Source organism: Dendropsophus ebraccatus, chromosome 12 (genome assembly GCF_027789765.1).
Source record: "Dendropsophus ebraccatus isolate aDenEbr1 chromosome 12, aDenEbr1.pat, whole genome shotgun sequence".
NCBI classification, from domain to species: Eukaryota; Metazoa; Chordata; class Amphibia; order Anura; family Hylidae; genus Dendropsophus; species Dendropsophus ebraccatus.
Window position 1 is genome coordinate 47,340,136 of NC_091465.1, and position 19,013 is coordinate 47,359,148.

The 19,013-nt window shown below is 40.2% G+C and overlaps 1 protein-coding gene across 1 annotated transcript in view; it reads right to left on the reverse strand.

Annotated features, from left to right (window-relative positions):
- Positions 1-7,725: 7,725 nt before the first annotated feature.
- Positions 7,726-19,013, reverse strand: part of LOC138769569 (cytoplasmic phosphatidylinositol transfer protein 1-like) — a 108,153-nt gene continuing 96,865 nt past the window's right edge. Inside the window, exons 6-10 of the mRNA XM_069948132.1 lie at positions 18,646-18,738; positions 16,806-16,961; positions 15,871-15,934; positions 14,616-14,702; positions 7,726-9,033 (exon numbers count right to left, since the gene is read on the reverse strand). Of these exons, the coding sequence (XP_069804233.1) occupies positions 8,885-9,033; positions 14,616-14,702; positions 15,871-15,934; positions 16,806-16,961; positions 18,646-18,738 (549 nt within the window). The 3' untranslated portion in view covers positions 7,726-8,884. The remainder of the gene's footprint in view (positions 9,034-14,615; positions 14,703-15,870; positions 15,935-16,805; positions 16,962-18,645; positions 18,739-19,013) is intronic.

Here is a 19,013-nt window from a genome sequence, read left to right on the forward strand (position 1 = left end):
AATACTATTGGTAATAATATTATATTAACCCTTAGAGGACCGGGCCAATTTAAATTTTTGTGTTTTTGTTTTTCCCTCCTTGTGCTTTAAAGGCCATAGCAGGTTGCATTTTTTCACCTGGAAACCCACATGAGCCTTTATTTTTTGTGCCACTAATTGTACTTTGCAATGACAGGCTTTTCATAAAGTACACTGCAAAACCAGAAAAAAATTCAATGTGTGGTGAAATTGGGGGGAAAAAAAAAAAAACGCATTTCTTTTATTTTTTTTTTTTTTTTTTCGTTTTTAGGCCGTTCGCCCTGGGGTAAAACTGACTTATTATATATGTTCCTCAAGTCGTTACGATTACATTCATATGTAACATGCGTGAGATGTCATTTTTTGCGCCATGATGTGTTCTTTCTACCGGTACCTTGATTGCGCATATGCGACTTTTGATTGCTTTTTATTACAATTTTGCTGGATTTGATGCGTCCAAAAATGCGAAATTTTGCACTTTGGGATTTTTTGCGCTTTGGTTACCGTACGAGATCAGGAATGTGATTAATTAATAGTTTGGGCGATTACTTACGCGGCGATACCAAACATGTTTATAACATGGGAAAAGGGGGGTGATTCTGACTTTTATTAGGGGAGGGGGCTTTTTATTAATAATAACACTTTTTTTTCTTTTACACTTATACTAGAAGCCCCATCTATGCAGCATAGATCGATGAGATAGGCACATTGATTGCTTCCGGCTGCTGCAGCCAGAAGCAATCGAGTGCCGAGCCGGGATCAGCGCCACAGACCTCAATCTTCATTTGTGCAATTGTGGGTCAGAAGGAGAATACTCACTGCTATAGCCTGTCTTATCCTAAGTGTTATTCATGGGGTTGCACCAGTATTTTTTTTTTCTAGATAGGACTTGTGCTTCCATTAATTTTTTTGGCTTACCAAATCATTAGCCTAATGGACTTCTTCAAACACCATAAAAGAGAGAATACAATGTACATCCCACCCAACACTTACAGCAGTAGGAGTACTGTCACCACAATGTCACTGTTCCTTGTTCTTACGAGGGCTGCCATCTTGTTTTCACTTGCATTAATTGCAACACAGTAGTATTTGCAGCAATGTTTTTGTCATAAAGACCACCATAACTTGATACAAGGTCAGTGTTACCTTTCTACAAACTACTTTAGGGCACTGGCGTAGCTACCATGAAGGCAGAGAAGGCGACTGCTATGGGGCCCCTGCAAATAGGGGGCCCTAGGAAGCCTGCTCTGCCTTAATGGTAGGTACTGTACAGTATGCCACTGACAGCTCCCCCAGGGGCCCAGAGAGGGAGTGGGACCCGCCACTGTACTGTTCAGCCCCCTCACTGTAGTGCCGGGTGAGCGTACTGAACATCAAAAGGAGAGGAACAGAGGAGAAGGAGCTGCCAGGTCCTCCTCGACACAGAAGAGGAGGAATGAAGGACCTTATCACATGACCCAAAGGTCCTTAATATTTCTTTGTGAAGATCAGCCCGGACTACAGGAGGAGGAGGGGGAAGCCTTGGAGCTGTAAGTGCTGTGTGTGTCAGTGAGTGTATCTATGGGTATATACAGTATGTATATGTTAATATGTGTATGTATCTGTGGCTATATATATATATAGTCTGTAACACTGGTGTATATGTGTGTGTGTGTTTGTGTGTGTGTGTGTGTGTGTATGTCAGTAGTGTCTGTAACACTGGTGTATATATGTGTGTGTGTGTGTGTGTGTGTGTTTGTGTATGTCAGCAGTGTCTCAAGTAATTGACAGGTTTGCTCCCAAAGATGTTCTGCAGCAGCTTCTATTATTGCTGGGCTCTAATAAAAGAACCCACCATTAAAAGAAAATGCAGCAGATTGAACCTGCAGCAAGTTCAGTAGTTCTTATTACACTGAGATGATTTCCCTGTGTACAGTGTACTCATGGAGTATACATCTGCACTAGTGTAATCACATTCCAGTTTATATATATGTATATATATGTGTGTTATATCAGTGGCATATCTGTATATATGTTAATGGTGCCTTGGTGTGTGTATATATGTGCGTCTGTGTTTGGCAGTGTGTGTGTGTGTGTGTGGTGTGGGTAGGGGAGCATACAGGATTCATGGGGCCCCATACAGTTTTATGCTATGGCTACGCCCCTGCTTTAGGGTATGTTCTAACTAGAGATGAGCGAACCTGGAGCATGCTCGAGTCGATCCGAACCCGGACTTTTGGCATTCGATTAGCGGTGGCTGCTGAAGTTGGATAAAGCCCTAAGGCTATGTGGAAAACATGGATATAGTTATTGGCTGTATCCATGTTTTCCAGACAACCTTAGAGCTTTATCCAAGTTCAGCAGCCACCGTTAATCAAATGCTGATTGTTCGGATCGACTCAAACCCAAACCCGGTTCGCTCATCTCTAGTTCTAAACCATGTCATGTCATGTGTATTAAATGGGATTCTGCAGTGTAGTTTATACACAGTGTAATTTTAAAAAAAAATGTCTTGTCACTCACTCTTGATAAAGATTCTGTGTGGAGACTGCATTAGATATGGAAAAAAAGGGGTTTGTGGAGCCTCAGTCATGAGTCTCAAAACACAGGAATAGCCAGATATCCCTCCTGGGAAGGAAACTTGTTGCTAAGGGGTCCCACTCAGTTGTGCATATTAAAACACAAATAGGGAGATACCAGGGTGGATTCTTTTGCGTCAAAGTCTAACTCAGTTGTGAGTATCGCAACATGACAAGGGAAATACCAAATCCAGTCATCTATCCACAGACAGCTGTTTCAGGATATTCGCCCCTCATCAATATGTAGTAGGATTCTGGCTAACAGGGGCAATGAATAGTATACCAGCAAAACACTACAATCACTTAGCTCAGGGACATCAGAAAAAAAAAATCACCAGTGATACATTGCCCCCTATTAAATTTCAATATGCAAAAAAAGGGGTCTGTGGAGTTTCAGTCATGAGTCTCAGAACATGGAAATAGCCAGACATCCCTTCTGGAAAGGAAACCTGTTGCTAAGGGGTCTTGGTCTACTATTGACTGCCCTCATTAGCCAGAATCCTGCCGCCAATCCATACAGACAAAGTTGCTGCCCCCCCCCAATTAACAAACAATATGGAACATATCTTTGACTGATGTCTTTGGAGTGGCGTGCAGATGTGCAGGCGTGAAGTCCCACGCCAGCCAAGTTCCATTTATGAGCAATATTAATTAAAATAAAAACGCGGGAACCCAATCTCCCAGCAGCATCTGCGTCTGCACACAACGCTTCAACTTTGTGACAGGGGGTATCAACTTTGTGACAAGTACTCTTTTGTGTCAGGTTCTCTTCTGTTCCAACATGCCAGCAGAGGAGAAATTTGCCAGAGAAGTTTGTACAGGGCAGTGGAGGGGCCTGGGGGGAGTGAGGAAGGGGGGGCCTGTGTCTCTACACCTTCCTGTCTTTGTGGTACAGCTGTCAGGAGCTTGTAAGCAGGGAGGCTGGGTGGGCGGGCCCCCCAGGATCCTAGTTTGAGCCTGGGCCCCTGACAGCTGTACCATCAATACTGCCCTGATGGCAGCCCTGAGGGGCAATACCCTGAAAGAGTTGGGGGGGGGGGGGGTCAAGACATGGTGTATTAATGAAAATTTTTGTCCAAAAGCACAGCAAAAGTAAACGCAAAAAATTATCCATTGGATTTCCGCCACGTGTCAGAGACAGATTTATCCAATGGAATGGAATGTTTTGTGAATGTTATGTAACTATGATGTATACAGTAGACCGAGACATCTTCCAACAGAATATCCTTCTGCTACTAATTTGGCTCGTATATGACAAACACTGTTGGCTGAGCTGCATTTAAAAAATTTGTTGAAAAGCAACTTAACGCTTGAAACAAACCTGTTCCTGTCCAGGTCTTCAACCAGATGCAAATTGCTTAAAACAAATGTACCACTAGGTACATTGCTTTGTGTTTTTTTTTTAAAAAACAGACCGGAGCTGCCTTGTTCCCACGCGTGCCGCTGAAGCAATGGGGGCAGGGGCAGGGGCAGGGGCAGGGGCGCCCCCCCCCCCCCCCCCGTTGGGACAAAAAACCCTCCCTCTGGGATGCGACTCCATCGATTCTAATAGAGCCACGTCACAGGGGGAAGGGAGATCCTCATACTGGGGGCTGTCAGGCTCATCCTCAGTGTTTTATGCCATTTATGCTGTTCATGTAAAAAACACAAAGCAATGTCCCTAGTGGTACATTCGCTTTAAAATGAAGAAGTTATTTTTTGCCTTCATAGGTAGATTCATACAAAATTTCCAAGATACGAGTGTTGTGAAAAATAGTTCACATTATGATTTATTAAGATAGGTGCAAAATATACTGTACAGTACACAGTGTTGGAAAAATACCTCAAATAGTAAATATAATATCTTTTACGTAAGCAAACTGATAGAGGTCAGGCATATTACCATGACTGGTCAGTAAATGCACAGAAAAAGGAAAATAGATTTTACACATAATACATATCTGCAGATAGGAGTCTGCACATATACTACTTGGAGGTGGTTCTTTTTTTTATATATGCCATTAAAGAGAAGGTAGGACTAGAAAATAGCAATCATCTAAACAAATGCCTATACAGTGAAAGCTCTCCAAAATATCATCTCTTTGTGAAGATGACCCTATTATTCAGATTTCCCTGGACAACTTTTTGGTTCCACCATATATGAGGCATGTAGACCATTTTCTTAGAGCAATCCACCTCCTAGAAGTTCATTATTCAATACAATTTTGGCAGGGCCTGTATTTAGATATTTTATACCTGTTTTATCTATCCTTACTTTTACCACTTATTTAACTTCTAATATTTTAAGTAAAGAATTTTAAATATATCCCCTGATGTTGAGGAAACATTTACTTCTTCTGGAGATATAATGTAATGTCACTATAATGTCACTACATCTTTTGGTCACTAATAAGGGACATTATATCCCTATGGACCAACCCTCACTGTCGTCTGCTTTTTATAGACTAGGTTCACACACCGTGTTTCTTTTGGTCATTCAACAGCCTTCTTCTTGGATGTCTGTCATTTTGAGGCCATATTATTATTATTATTATTATTATTATGTATTTATAAAGCGCCCTTAGTTCCAGAGCGCTATACAATAGATAGGCAACAGGCAGGAACAATACAAGATCAGAAAACATTACATAAAGGCAAAAGACAGACTGGTACATGGGGGAAGAGGACCCTGCCCGCGAGGGCTCACAATATAAAATGACATCCATAGGTTTAAAATAATGGACGTTATTTGGACTCAAAAGACGGTGTGTGACGTTGAGAGCCTAACTGTTGCAACCATATCTAATGTGTACAAAATTGATGGGTAGAATTGGTGGAGACTTTTAATAGTGAAGAAAAAAAATCCCCCCCCCCCAAGAAAAAAAAATAAAGAAAAAAGCTTCGGACATTTTTAGTAAATACTAGCATGACAGACCGTCCCTGCACTAAAGGCGCCATAAGTACCCTGTCATGACTAGGTCTAGTCCCTTTACTACATATTTTAGGACATATCTAAGCAATTATTCTACATAAAGGTAATCTGGCAGTTCTTGAGCGCATATGCAGCCCCGCAGGTGTCAACCTACAGAGCAAGCAGGCACAGAAACACTGAGTTATCTAAATTGCTAGAAGGTAAAAACGATTTAGGGACGATTATCATGCGAAACAATGGTTTTATTGTTCAAATTTAAACTATAATCTTTTCGTGTGAATTCAGGCAATGATCGAAAAATCGTTCATGTGTCGTTGATCACATATTTTAAGCTGACCATAAAATCATTGTTAATGGTTTGCTAATCTTTTGATGTATGTACACATCATACGTTCATTATTATGATAATTCATATACAAACGGTTGTAATTATGATCGCAGTTGCCATTGTAACCAACGATTATTGTTCTGTGTATTATGGTCCTTCCCAAAAACGCTCATTTGCAATTGCTTATCGTTAATCGGCATAAAATAAAAATAGATTCCCCTAATAGGATCCTTAGGGTTGGGATATCAGTGCTAACCTTGGAAATTCTTTATCAGGTTACAAACCCACTTGCCGGATCTGCAGCGAGTCTCCTTGCTGCGTTTTTGCAGCGAGACTCGCTGCAGATCCTGGCCCTATACTTTCAATAGCAGAGAAACTCGCAGCAGGGATGTGTCTTCACGGCCCGCCCGGCCAATCAGTGCGCTGCGGCGGGGCAGCGCACTGATTGGCCGGGCGGGCCGTGAAGACACCGGGAGCCCCGAAGCAAGCAGGAACGGGGACCCGGTAATGTATAATGTCCGGCGGCCGGGGGGTTAATGGGGCGGGCTGCAGACAAAATCGCAGCAGGGATGTACATCCCTGCTGCGAGTTTCTCTGCTATTGAAAGTATAGGGCCAGGATCTGCAGCGAGTCTCGCTGCAAAAACGCAGCAAGGAGACTCGCTGCAGATCCGGCAAGTGGGTTTGTAACCTCAGAAAACAACCTATTGTCTAAACACAGCTTTTAAGGTAAACTTTTTTTTTTTTAACTAAAAAGTGGTCTTCTACAGAGGTGGTCTTCTTAAATAAAATGGCCATCATGCAAAATGAATGGTGGACTGAAATTCTGGTGTGGATAAGGGAGTGGACTTTTTAAACAGGTGATCTTCTGGAGATGTTTCATTATATTGGATAGGCTGTAGAATAGAATTTCAAGAACAAGAAAGTAGAAATAATAATAGTGGACAGAACAGTAAGAAGTGAGATACACCACTTTCCCAAAGATCTTTAGAATTAACAGTCTGCCCCATCAATAGATAAATCAACAACAGCCAGGTCAGGAATACATCTTTACATTATCGTACAAAATGCATTAAAAAGAAAAATCAGCCCTTTTATAAATTGTGTCACCCATATCATTACATCATTGTAACTCACTATGCCGCTATCTCAATAATGGTAGTGTGACTTTTTTTTTCTATATTGACGCAAATGTTTTAGTTATAGGAAAAAAATTCTACTAAGTCACCCAAATGCCATATGGCTTCTACAAGGTTTAAAGGGAACTTGTCATCACTATCATGCTGCCTGAACTATGCCTCATTGAAACAGTCCCTGGCAACATCTCCTTACCCCACTGGCCGTGATTGATAGATTTGCCTTTGTTTAGATATAGGGGGTGATCTTTCAATCGATGCCAGCGAGGCGGGGACAAATTGTCAGGGACTGACCTAATGGTTGAGGCAGCAAGAAAGATGTTTCCTTATCAGGCAAGTTGGGTTTTTGATACTGCACATTTAGCTATAAAGCCTTTGTATTACTATTTCCTCACTGATCAGCCTTTGATCTGTTGGGTATGGGTTACCTGAAAGCTGAAAGTTTTATTTGTACACATTAGAGATGAGCGAGTAATCAAATATTCTAAAGTTTGAAATACTGTACCAAATGCATTATACCCAATATTTATGATTTTTTCGAAATGCAGGCAACAGGCGTTTCAATGGTTATGCACAGAACGCAAAATTGTACTACCAAATTAATATATTTTTTTTCACACTCTCAGTATATAGCCATATACCCTATATATGATTTTTTTTCTAAATGCCTTCAGGCAACAGGCATTCCAATGGTTAATGTTATGCACAGAACACAAAACAGCACTACCAAATTATATATATATATGTGTGTATATATATATATATATATATTTTTATATATATATATATATATATATATATATATATATATATATATATGAAACACTAAGTATGCAGCTGTATTCCCTATATCTGAAGTTTTGAGCAAGTAGATACACTGCATCCTATTACTCACAGTGAGCTCCAGCTGTTTGCCTGAACACACTGATGTGCTGCTAGCCGGTTTAATAGCTCTATATATGTGTGATCAATCTCTGCCATCTATAATTTTAGCCCTAACAAGGGCTTTTGGGGGTCCCTCCTGCCTAAAATCACCTAACACCTAACTGTCCCTGCTACACACTGTCTACCTGTCTAGCTCCAAGTTGCATCTGAATACGAATCTAAAAACCACTATTCATGTACTGTAAAGGTCACATGGTTTAGCCAGCCAATAAATGTAGATGCTTTTCTTTCACTGCCTGCGTGATCCTAGTGCCTGTCCTACCCCCTGCATAGTTATTAGTTAAAAAAAGCACCAGGGATGGTGGGAGGGGAATTAAATTTTTACTGCATTTTTTGTCAAATACTTGATCGAATACGAGTATTTTGAATAGTGTACTATTCGATCGAATACCTAATCGATCGAGCAGTACTCGCTCATCTCTAGTACACATACTGCAGAATCTATACAAGAGCCATCTATATATAATTTAACTGCAGCTCTATTCTAGTTTCCCGAAGAAGTCAGAAAGAAAAGTATTTGAAAAATAGTGGATACAATTGCCAGCATACCTCCACTGTACAACATAAAGAATATACATGTATTAAACATATTTACAGGTCATTTCTCATCTGCAGTTTAAAAAGATTTGTCCACAACTTCTGAGTGGTGACGTGTTCAATGTGTAAGTTCTTGTGCCTTTTTCACTTCTCCTGCTTTAAAACATTATCGTATTATAAATATCATTGCATTACAGTAGACAGAATTTTCCTTTACATTCTCGTAATTTCACCAGCTTTTGTTGTGTGCTGCAAATGTACATGGACAAGATCAAGTTTTTAGCCTTTTACTGCATCTCACTAATCAAAGGTAAACATGACAGAGATCGGTGACCTCCTCATCTCATCAAGTATATAGTAAAGGGTTTGTTCTGAAGACTCCAGTAACATCTTCCAGGACCTGTTTAGTTAACGTCCTTTCCTGCTTTCGAAGATCTCAGGAACTGGTAATATTACTCTGGAGCTGACGGCAGCCTTGGTCGGGGTTTGGATTCGGCAGTTCCATTGGTTGTAGGACATGCTTCTGTTCCATTATTCCAAGAGGTCGATCTGTTAATTGAATGCTTTCCTCCAATGTTCAGTAAGTTTTCACTCTTTGGATCTGCAACAGGTGAGAGACAATTTAAAAAGAAAAATTTACAGACTAGCGCATCACAGAGATACGAAGAAGAAAAAAAAAACATAACGGATAACAAAAAGGAAAGACCTGTTTTCATGCATCCAAAGAGCTTGATTCAATACCCTGTTTACAGCTCTATCAACCAAAGAGGTTAAGGGTATATAATGTTATGTATTAGTTAACACTGAGATCATTAGAACAAACCACTCCTGATAAGTGCATGTTATGAAAGAAAAGGGGAAATCTCCTTGGTGGATCATCTCTTACTGTATTCCAGGAATGTTTTTGAAACGGGGCTGTGAACACCTTCGATTAGAAGACCTACAATCTACAAGAGACGTGAGAAAGTTTTACTTTCAGGATCCTAGGTAAAAATTCCCGAAATGACAATGTATGCGGAAGTTCTATAATTCCGTATTTCAAGACACTACGGTACTTCCTTGTGTTTTTTTTTTCTGGGAAGAACAGGAGATACACTGTAGATGTAAATCTATTTTTTTGCCAGGCTTATGCCATGATGATAATGTTGCTTGTTTGGTTTATTAGCCATGTGGTCAGGCAAGAAGCTATGGCTCTAAGACCTCTTTCACACAACCATATATTTCTATCTATATAGTGTTTAGTGTCTGTCACTACGGACTGTATAAAACCCAATAATTTTTTTTCATGGTTAGTATACATTAGATCATGAAAGATCTAGAATATGGATCTGTATTTTTTCAGCCACAAAGTACTTAGACAGGTGCGGAAATGTGTCTATAATAGGTTCATGTCAAACTGGTCTAAGACTGTGGCTTTTTGTAACAAGACATCTCTATTTTTGGACTGAATACTGAAGGTATCATACTACAAAAGGTATGTGTATAACCCCAGCCACAAATTTCTTTTGTCAGTTCCCTTGAAAAGGGATCTATCAGAGAAGAAGAGTTATTACTATGGAACACTATGGAGATGAAAATAGTATGTCCATAATTCTCATGAGAAGCTTTATAAAGCCATGGGATTAGTTTTACCCATGCTTAACTGCTGATGTCTATGTTCCAGCAGTTCCAGAGTCAAAGTTGGCAATTCCCCAATTGTCAATCCCTCAGCAGATCAAGGACTGATGCCCCTATTCCACCGGTCGTTAAGAGGAGCAAACGAGCGCTCTCAGCGCTCGTTTGCTCCTTTTTCCCCGCTCGCTGCCGCCGCTATTCAGTGCGGCTGCAGCGAGCGGGTGAGTACGTGAGGGGCGGCGGGGAGCTGCGGGGAGGGGGCTGCTCAGAGGATCGCTGATCGTCCGGGCAGCCCATAGGATACAGCAGCATCTGCTGCCGATGCTCCTATTCAACGGAGCGACAGCATCAGATCGTTGCTGTATCAGTCGCTTGTTTTTCAACATGTTGAAAAACAAGCGACTGCAACAATCAGCCCACATGAACGATGTCGGCTGATCGTTGAACTCTATTCTACAGGATGATTATCGTTCGTAGCGGCCGATATCGTCCGAATACGAACGACATTCGTTACGTGGAATAGGGCCTTTAGGCAGGACACCACTATGCCCACTATCTAGCTAAGCGGGTAAAGGCCCTATTCCACCAACAGATCTGACGACAGATTATCTGCCAAAGATTTGAAGCCAAACCCAGGAGTGGATTTGAAAAGAGGAGAAATCTAGTCTTTCCTTTGTGACCTGTTCTCTGATTATAGTCGGTTCCTGGGTTTGGCTTCAAATCTTTGGCAGATAATCTGTCGTCAGATCTGTTGGTGGAATAGGGCCTGTATGTGCCAACCCTGAACCTGGAAGTGCTGCACTGCAGGACTGGGAACTCCATGACAGTGGCAGCACTGGGGCAATGAGGAGGTACAGTATGTTAAAGCAAACACAATCAGCTAGATACTGGCGTCCCCAAATGCTGCACAACTGTACACCTATGTTTTTAGGACTTGGAAATAAAGAATTTTTTAACTGTGAGCCCCTCTTATCCATCTCTTTCATATATTGACTGATCATTTACCAATATTGTACTTCATAAGAGTAAAAATCCCATATATGCTATATAAGAAGTTTGACTCCATCCCCGCACTACAACTTTTAGCAGATCAGTAGTGCCGATCGCTGCCTATTAATTTATAATGTTATTTTATTTTCCACTTGGGCATAAATCTCTAGAATACCCCATTTGGAGAGGACCTGTCAGCTTTTGGAAATACTTATATTGTCTGTAAAACTACAAAGACGGGCCATAATTTCTTAGATATCTGTGTTGTTCCATTCCATGGTTATTCCTCCAATAAATTTATGGATACATTACCAACTGTGTTTTACCAGTTGGGGTTGCGTCAATGCATTTACTAATGCTGTGTAATCAAAGCTGACAGTATTAGACTGCATAGAGACAGATTTGTTTGATAAGGAAATTGGTAACACCACATTGTCAATGTATTCATAAATCACAATAACAGAGGGATGCCATAACAGAAAGTTCTGAGAAATGACAGTCCAGAATTGTTACATCATGGGCATTATAAATATTTAATAAAATAGACTAGAGGTGAAAGGTGAAATTGCAGTCAATGCCTCTCGAAATTCTTCAAGTGCAAAGGCAGGCTTTGGAAAGGTCTGGCTAAACCTCATATTTTCAGTGCTGCTAGATATTCCTCTTTGCTATAAATCTATCCATAAATAAATAGCTGTTGCCTATCTCCTCCAACTCCTGTAAACATAAAAGCTCAAGTGTGAATGTTTATTGCTATAGGCAGAGAGTTGTTGCCAGGCATCTCCGGTGCTACTTATCTTCTGAGGAACAATGAAGCGGACAAGTTGCACACCACATCAGACAGACGAGCTGCCTGGACCACACTAAATTGAGTGGATGTCCTCAAAATCAATGTAGTTAGCTCTTGAGTCTTTGAGAAATAAAATTCAATTGACCAGATTTATCAATGGATAATGTGGTTGTTAAATTGCCATAAAAGGATCTAAATCTATCAAACAGCTGAGATACTTTTCACAGGTAGTAATGAAATTCAAGACGCTTAGGGATATTATTGTGTGACACATTTATCAATGTCTGCAGAATTTTGTTTGACAAAAGCAAGGTAGTACAGGTCAGACATATTCTAGAGCTTTTGACTCTCCGTAAGATAAGGGACATCTATCATCGACTTTGGGACATTCTATAAATGTAGATATGGTTTTCCTGGTGACATTCTAGATGAATTGATATTTCTCACACGTAAGGTATGTCATTTGTATGTAATCATTTGGGATAGGTTGAAAAATGTCTATATACATCAACTGTATCTCGCGTTCCGTAAGAGCTAAAGAACTTGCCCAAGCATATAAAATCTTTGATATATAAAAAATCTGACTCACACTGATACTTGACAGCTTTGAGTGTGACATCATCTAGCCCCCCACCTGCCATTACTTCTTCATGCTTCTGAGTGGAATTTGTCTCAGCAAGAACTGTGTAAGGTGTCCAACATCAGACAGTGGTTGGTTAAGTGATGCTTAGATAACTCCAACTCAGAAGCAGAAAAGAGGTTTGAAAGACTGAGGTGAGTATGCAGCAGCACAATCCTCCACTCCACAACTGGGTCCACTGGGCGCAGGTCCAGGTAAAAAAAGCAAGGCAAAATAAAGTACTGGTCGTTTTTTAATACATTTTTAATACTTTATTTTGCCTTGCTTTTTTTACCTGGACCTGCGCCCAGTGGACCCAGTTGTGGAGTGGAGGATTCTGTTGCTGTGTGTGACGCTACTGGGTCCCCTCACTCCCCACTGCTGATAGGCTGATGGAGAGTGAGGGGAGCCGGGAGAGACACACAGCTGTGTCGCCGAGCAGGTAATGCATGCTCGGGTTGGGGCTGCGGGCCGGCGGTGGGGGGGGTTAAAGGGGCTTGGTCCCATACACGCAGCGGATCCGCGGATTTCGCTGCTAACTCGCAGCGTGAAATCATCTGCGGATCCGGTACGTGTAAAGCTACCCTACAGGGTTAAATTGAAATATAGTTCTGTGGTAATGATTCAATGTAACATGTCATTTATTTATTTAAATCCCTGCCCACTCTTGGTTTAGTGTTAGGAGTGCAGTGGGTAGTCCTAAAGAGTAATTGACAGTTATTTCTGTACAGATATTAATAATGTTGCTTAGACTGCATTTTAGAGTGCCTGGGATCTCACTATTCAAGTGTAGTGAACTGCAATAACCATAGACCATATAATAACCTAAGCTTAGTCTAGCAGTCCAAAGAGGTTCTGCCCCCTTTCCTTCATCCATTCCCTTTTTGGTTGAACTTGCTCGAAATGTATTTTTTTTAACTGTAATAACTATGTACATATGTTGTGGCCATATTAGCGCCAATTTTTGTTTTTAGATTTTTATTTTGACCTTCTCTATTTTTAGGCCATGTTCACAGATTGTACAACACCGGACGTTCTGTGACCCTTCTGAGGTGATATATCTGCATAGGAGTGTAAGAGGCATAATTACAGGTATGAAGGCACAATGAGGGGCATTATAAATCAGTGTGGACACCATGAGGCATCATTTGTGGAAGTGGATGTGCATAGTAAGTGGGGGCACAGTTGGGGAATTCTTAGTAAGAACATTACCACCATGTGGTACACTAATGGCAACAACATGTGCTACAGACCTCACCCATGAGTCACTGGATGTAAAAGGCCTTTTAATTGGGTAAATTATCGGCCAGGAGGGTTGCTAGAAATGCTCCTTTGGCTGATAATCAGCCTGTGTAAAAGTGACAGAGATTAGCAAATGCCCAATAATCGACTGCTTTAAAGTTTATCGTTATTAGTTGCACATCTTCCTGTCTAAACAGGATATGTGCAACCGATGGCAAAGGGAAACTGACAGCATAGATATGAATATATGCATACTGTCAGTTTCCAGATCACACAAGCAGTGTATACTTAACTTCTGCATTGCTATGTGATCCGGTATCCCTCAATCTGGCTGTCTTGTCCACCTCCGTCTGCCACTCTATGTTCAGGCTACCGCCTTCTCCAGAATGATTGACAGACAGAGAAGGCGTGAACAGCCTGAAGATACAGCAGCAAGAGAGAGATGCTGGATCACACAGCAGTGCAGAAGGTAAGTATGCACTTCATGTGTGATCTCGAAACAGGTTTAAAAATAAAGTAATATTAAGACGGGGTATAGCTAGGCCTATGTAGTTTTATGGAAATTCTGTCTTCAAGCCTTTGTTTTACAAGATTTTTGTTTTTTATTGCAATGCTACTCTTGAAGGCATGTTGGGGGTGGGGGGTTAGTAGATGCCGTGAGGCCCATTACTCTGATGTTCTTTGATCCTAGGAACGCCCATGCCTAAAGGTAAATTTTTATATTTTGATATTACTTGGTCCTTTATTAGTTTCTCTTATTATGATTGTCACTTAAAGTTTGCAGATAAAAAGATAAAAATAGCAAACTGCATAAAATGATAAATTTCTGAATAAAACCTCAGGGCTTTTAGTTACAGTTTTTTTTCAGAAGGGAATGTTCTTGAAGTATTTTTATTATGACATGGCTTGTATAACACACATTTGCTCTCACCTGCATTCTTTTTCTGAGAATTGACTTTGCTGTTTGTTTCCTCCTGAAGCTTTTTCTCGAAACTTCGTACATCTTCTAGTGACATGCCTGTAAACATATGTAACATATGATCATCACATGTACATTCAGAACCTTACATTAGGGAACAATAATCAGGGGCTTATGTCTTGAAACATTAAACAGATGGATTAGTGACTGAATAGTGATTCTTGCCATTGGAAAATCACACCAAGAGAAAACACAAGCATGCTAATTAAATAACACTGGCCACACACTGTTACTTCATCTGTTAAGCTGGCCCAACATCACCATATGTGTGGCCTCAAAACAATGCTCTCAAAAAAATAAAAAACAATCATATTGTTTAGACATATTTAAAAAGGTAATAGGAAAACCGAGAGGAAAAGACAAAAAAGCCAGAAGTTTATCCACGTGGATTTGCTCGAGTAATATGTGACCCTTCATTTTACTACAAAATGTACTGCAAAAGAGAGGGGGGAAAAAAACAAACTTTGTGGGCTAAAACTAGGGTTTTTGTTTTTTGTATGCCATTCACTTTGCAGTAATACTGATATGTCATCATTATTCTGCAGGTCAGTATATTTACAGTCATACCCATTTCATATAGGCTTGCTAAAAAGTAACAAGATTTGAATCGCTGGCAGCATATACAGCAGCATATTCCAGGGCCCTGCATATTTTGAGAAGACATTACCCATATTCTTATATATATATATATATATATATATATATATATATATATATATATTATTCCTGACCTTCGGAATGGCAGTCACTGGTTTTTATAAGGCATAATGCACTTCACTGTATTTTGGATCCATATCACACAGATCACAAATAAAAAAAAGTAATGCATTTCAAAAAAGCAATGCATACCAAAATGTCAGCGAGTACGGCATGTGCATTACAGTTCCATATTTCATATTATGGTTAGAAATTCTTATGGTCTTTTGCATAAGGCTTAAAGGGCATATCTCCAGGCTTAGGAAAACATGGCTGCTTTCTTCCAGAAAGAGTCGTGTAGTTTTTGAAAGAAAGCGGCCATTTTTTTTAAGCTTGGATACCCCCTTTATGTACTATCTTCTAATGAGGAATTTATTTCAAAATTTTTGGTGCTATAATACTACACAGAGCCCTATTAACCTGTTCTATACTAAAGAAGCCCCAGGTTCAGCACTTACTATATGCTTTCCCCAAGCATCCTACTACAGTAATATAGAAGTAAGGTACTTACCATACCATTCATCCATCCAAGCCACAGCTTGTCTGTGGCCTGCAAGCAAAATGTCTTTGATGTTCTAAACAATAAAAAAAATAGTCCCTGTTATGTTTGGATATTATTATGCATTATGAAACAAAAGCCTGAAAGTACTATATTTGTTGAAGGTGTCATCCAGCAAAAATCTTTTTCTTTCAAATCAACTGGTTTCAGAAAGTTATATAGATTTGTAATTTACTTCTATTTAAAAATCTTCCCATACTTATCAGCTGCTGTATGTCCTGCAGGAAATGTTGTTTTCTTTTCAGTCTGACACAGTGCTTTTTGTGGCCACCCCTGTCCGAGACAGGAACTGTCCAGAGCAGCAGCAAATTCTCATAGAAAACCTTTCCTGCTCTGGACAGTTCCTGTCTTGGACAGAGAAGGCAGCAGAGAGCACTGTGTCAGACTGAAAAGAAAACAACTTATCCTGCATGACATACAGCAGCTGATGAGTATGGGGAGACTTGAGATTTTTAAATAGAAGTAAATTACAAATCTATATAACTTTCTGACACCAGTTGATTTGAAAGAAAAAGGTTTTCGCTGGATAACCCCTTTAAATATTGACAAATAAAGAGATGACTGGTGCAAAGTAGTCTTTCAATGCTAGATAAACCTAACAGATATTTACAATAAGTGTTAAACAGAGTCACTACCTAGCTACGTTCAGGCCATTAATGTCAATGGGGCCTGTGACTGTATAAATCAGCATATCATTTTTACATTTTGCTTATGTATATGTGCCACGGACAGCACAAACATTATGTGAACGAGCTCTTCTATATTAGTCATGGTCCTTTCCATTACTTACCCAGATAATTATATAATTTTCTTTTCTAACGTTACCCACAATCACATTAACAATATTTAATTCGGTCGGGTTTACTACACAACAATGAAACACTTACCTTATGAATGAAGCTTTCTACTCTTGACTGAAATCCATACACTTCAAATTTAGCTGCTACTAATTTATAAGAGCACATAATGGGCTTGGTGGTTTCCTGCCAATCCTGCAGTAATGGCCCTCGAGCAGTTTTTTCTGAACGGAAAGTCCTGAGGTCCTAATGATAGAGTAGACAGCACAAAAAAATATGATGACAAAACAAATTTGTAGTTGCGTTAAAGACGAATGATGTATATGTTTTACAATTAACAGTAGAGCAATGTACTCATACTAAAAGGGAAATCCAAGCTTACAAAAACATGGCTGCTTTATTCCAGAAACAGCACTACTCCTCAGTTGGGGTGTGGTTTTGTAGCTCAGTTCTATTAAACTGAATGAAGCAGAGTTGTAATACCACATACGACCTGAGGACAGGGTTGATGCTGTTTTTGCAAGAAAGTCAACTTGCCTTTTCATATCCTGGATGACAGCTTTAAAGGGAACTTCAACTTGATTAATGTTTTTGGTGGTGTGAATTTATTGGTGGGTGCTGGTTCATATCATTGGGCCACCTTCATAACAGAGCTCTCTCACTAGCTTACCAAACACATGTATACTCTGCATGACATGGCCAAATGCTCATAGGTTCTCAGACAGCTCTATCTCTCTGAGAACAAGAGTCAGGCAGTTGAAATCCATCATGCCTGATCCTTGTCTCCCCTAACAAAGTCTGTCAAGGATCGCAGAGGACCTTAATGTACATTAGACAGTCAGCTTGTCCTGCCAAAGTCAGCTGGTTGGGCAAACCTCTAGTCAACATGACTACATCTATGGCATATATACCTTTAGGCTATGTTTACACAACGTATGAGACCGGCCATTCCGTGACCCCGGCCGGGTCACGGAACGGCCGGTCTCCGCTCGGATCATCCTGGCCAGTACTTAAGTACCGGCCAGATGATCTTTCCGGCCGCAGGGTTCTGATGCGGGCGCATCAGCACGTGCCCGCATCAGAACCTCCCATAGCACACAGTGAAGCAAGCGGCCGGAGACGCTCACTTCATTGTGTGAACTGACAGTTGTCAGTTCTTTGTGGCCCCTCATGGGATCCCGGCCGGAGCATGTACGATGTGTGTACGCTCCGGCGGGGATCCCATTGAAAATAAGGCATTGTTCAACTCCTTATAAAGATGGCAACAATGGCCGTGCTTTTACATAGTGTGAACATGGCCTAAGTTGGAATAACTTTTACTTTACATATTATGTCCTTCAATAACAGTGGTAGTTAGGTATACTAGGGAGACCTTAGAAGATATCCTGGGGAAACACTAATGCATTCTAGGGGTATTGTGAACTTTCTTATTAGGTTTTACTTATACAGTATGACATTTCTGCCGACACACCTCTTTAAGATAAGAAACATTTTGGAGATACCATCAGAACCTAAATTTCATTTAAATTGTTATTACATTATTATACGTAGTTTAGTTGAAGCAAGATTAAATTAAAATTAAAGTGTAACTATCATGTCATTGTGGCAGCAGGATACACTATCCAAATCCTGCCGCTACAGCGTCGGTGCAGGTGCATGCCTGAGATTGAGTTTTTCCAGAAGCAACGGTGTATACAATGCAGTCAACCACGCTTCAAGAAGAACTCCATGTCCAGAATGTACCTCCGGATTTTGATACCGTATCCTGCCACCACGATGACATGACAGTTACACTTTACGATCTGTATTCTAATGGTCTGGCTAGAAAGTATAAATTCCTCACAAAATAATAGTAATTCTGAAGTAAGTATATCATGTAAAATAAAATAGTATTTATAACCAACTAAAAATAATAAGTACTCATTCTTACCTCAGATTTTTTGTAATAACCTTCCGGAAGTTCATCAGATGCAATGTCGACAAAACACAAATCATCTTCTGGAGTTGGTTTTTCGCCAAATACCTTGAAAGATAACAGTCTTTTTAATGTAATACTACTACTACTACTACTACTACTACTAATAATAATAATAATAATATGGGGCTACTGATACCTTGACTCTGCAAGTTGCCATGTGACCAGAAAATAAAAAACAGCAGCAGCAGGATCACAGAAATTAAAGGATTATAAGCACTAAACTACTTACTGCTGAGAGGCTAAAGGGAAGAGAGATTGCAGTGCAATGTGGACAGACGGCATTAAAAAAACTTCTATTTATCCAAAGTATGGGTAAAGAC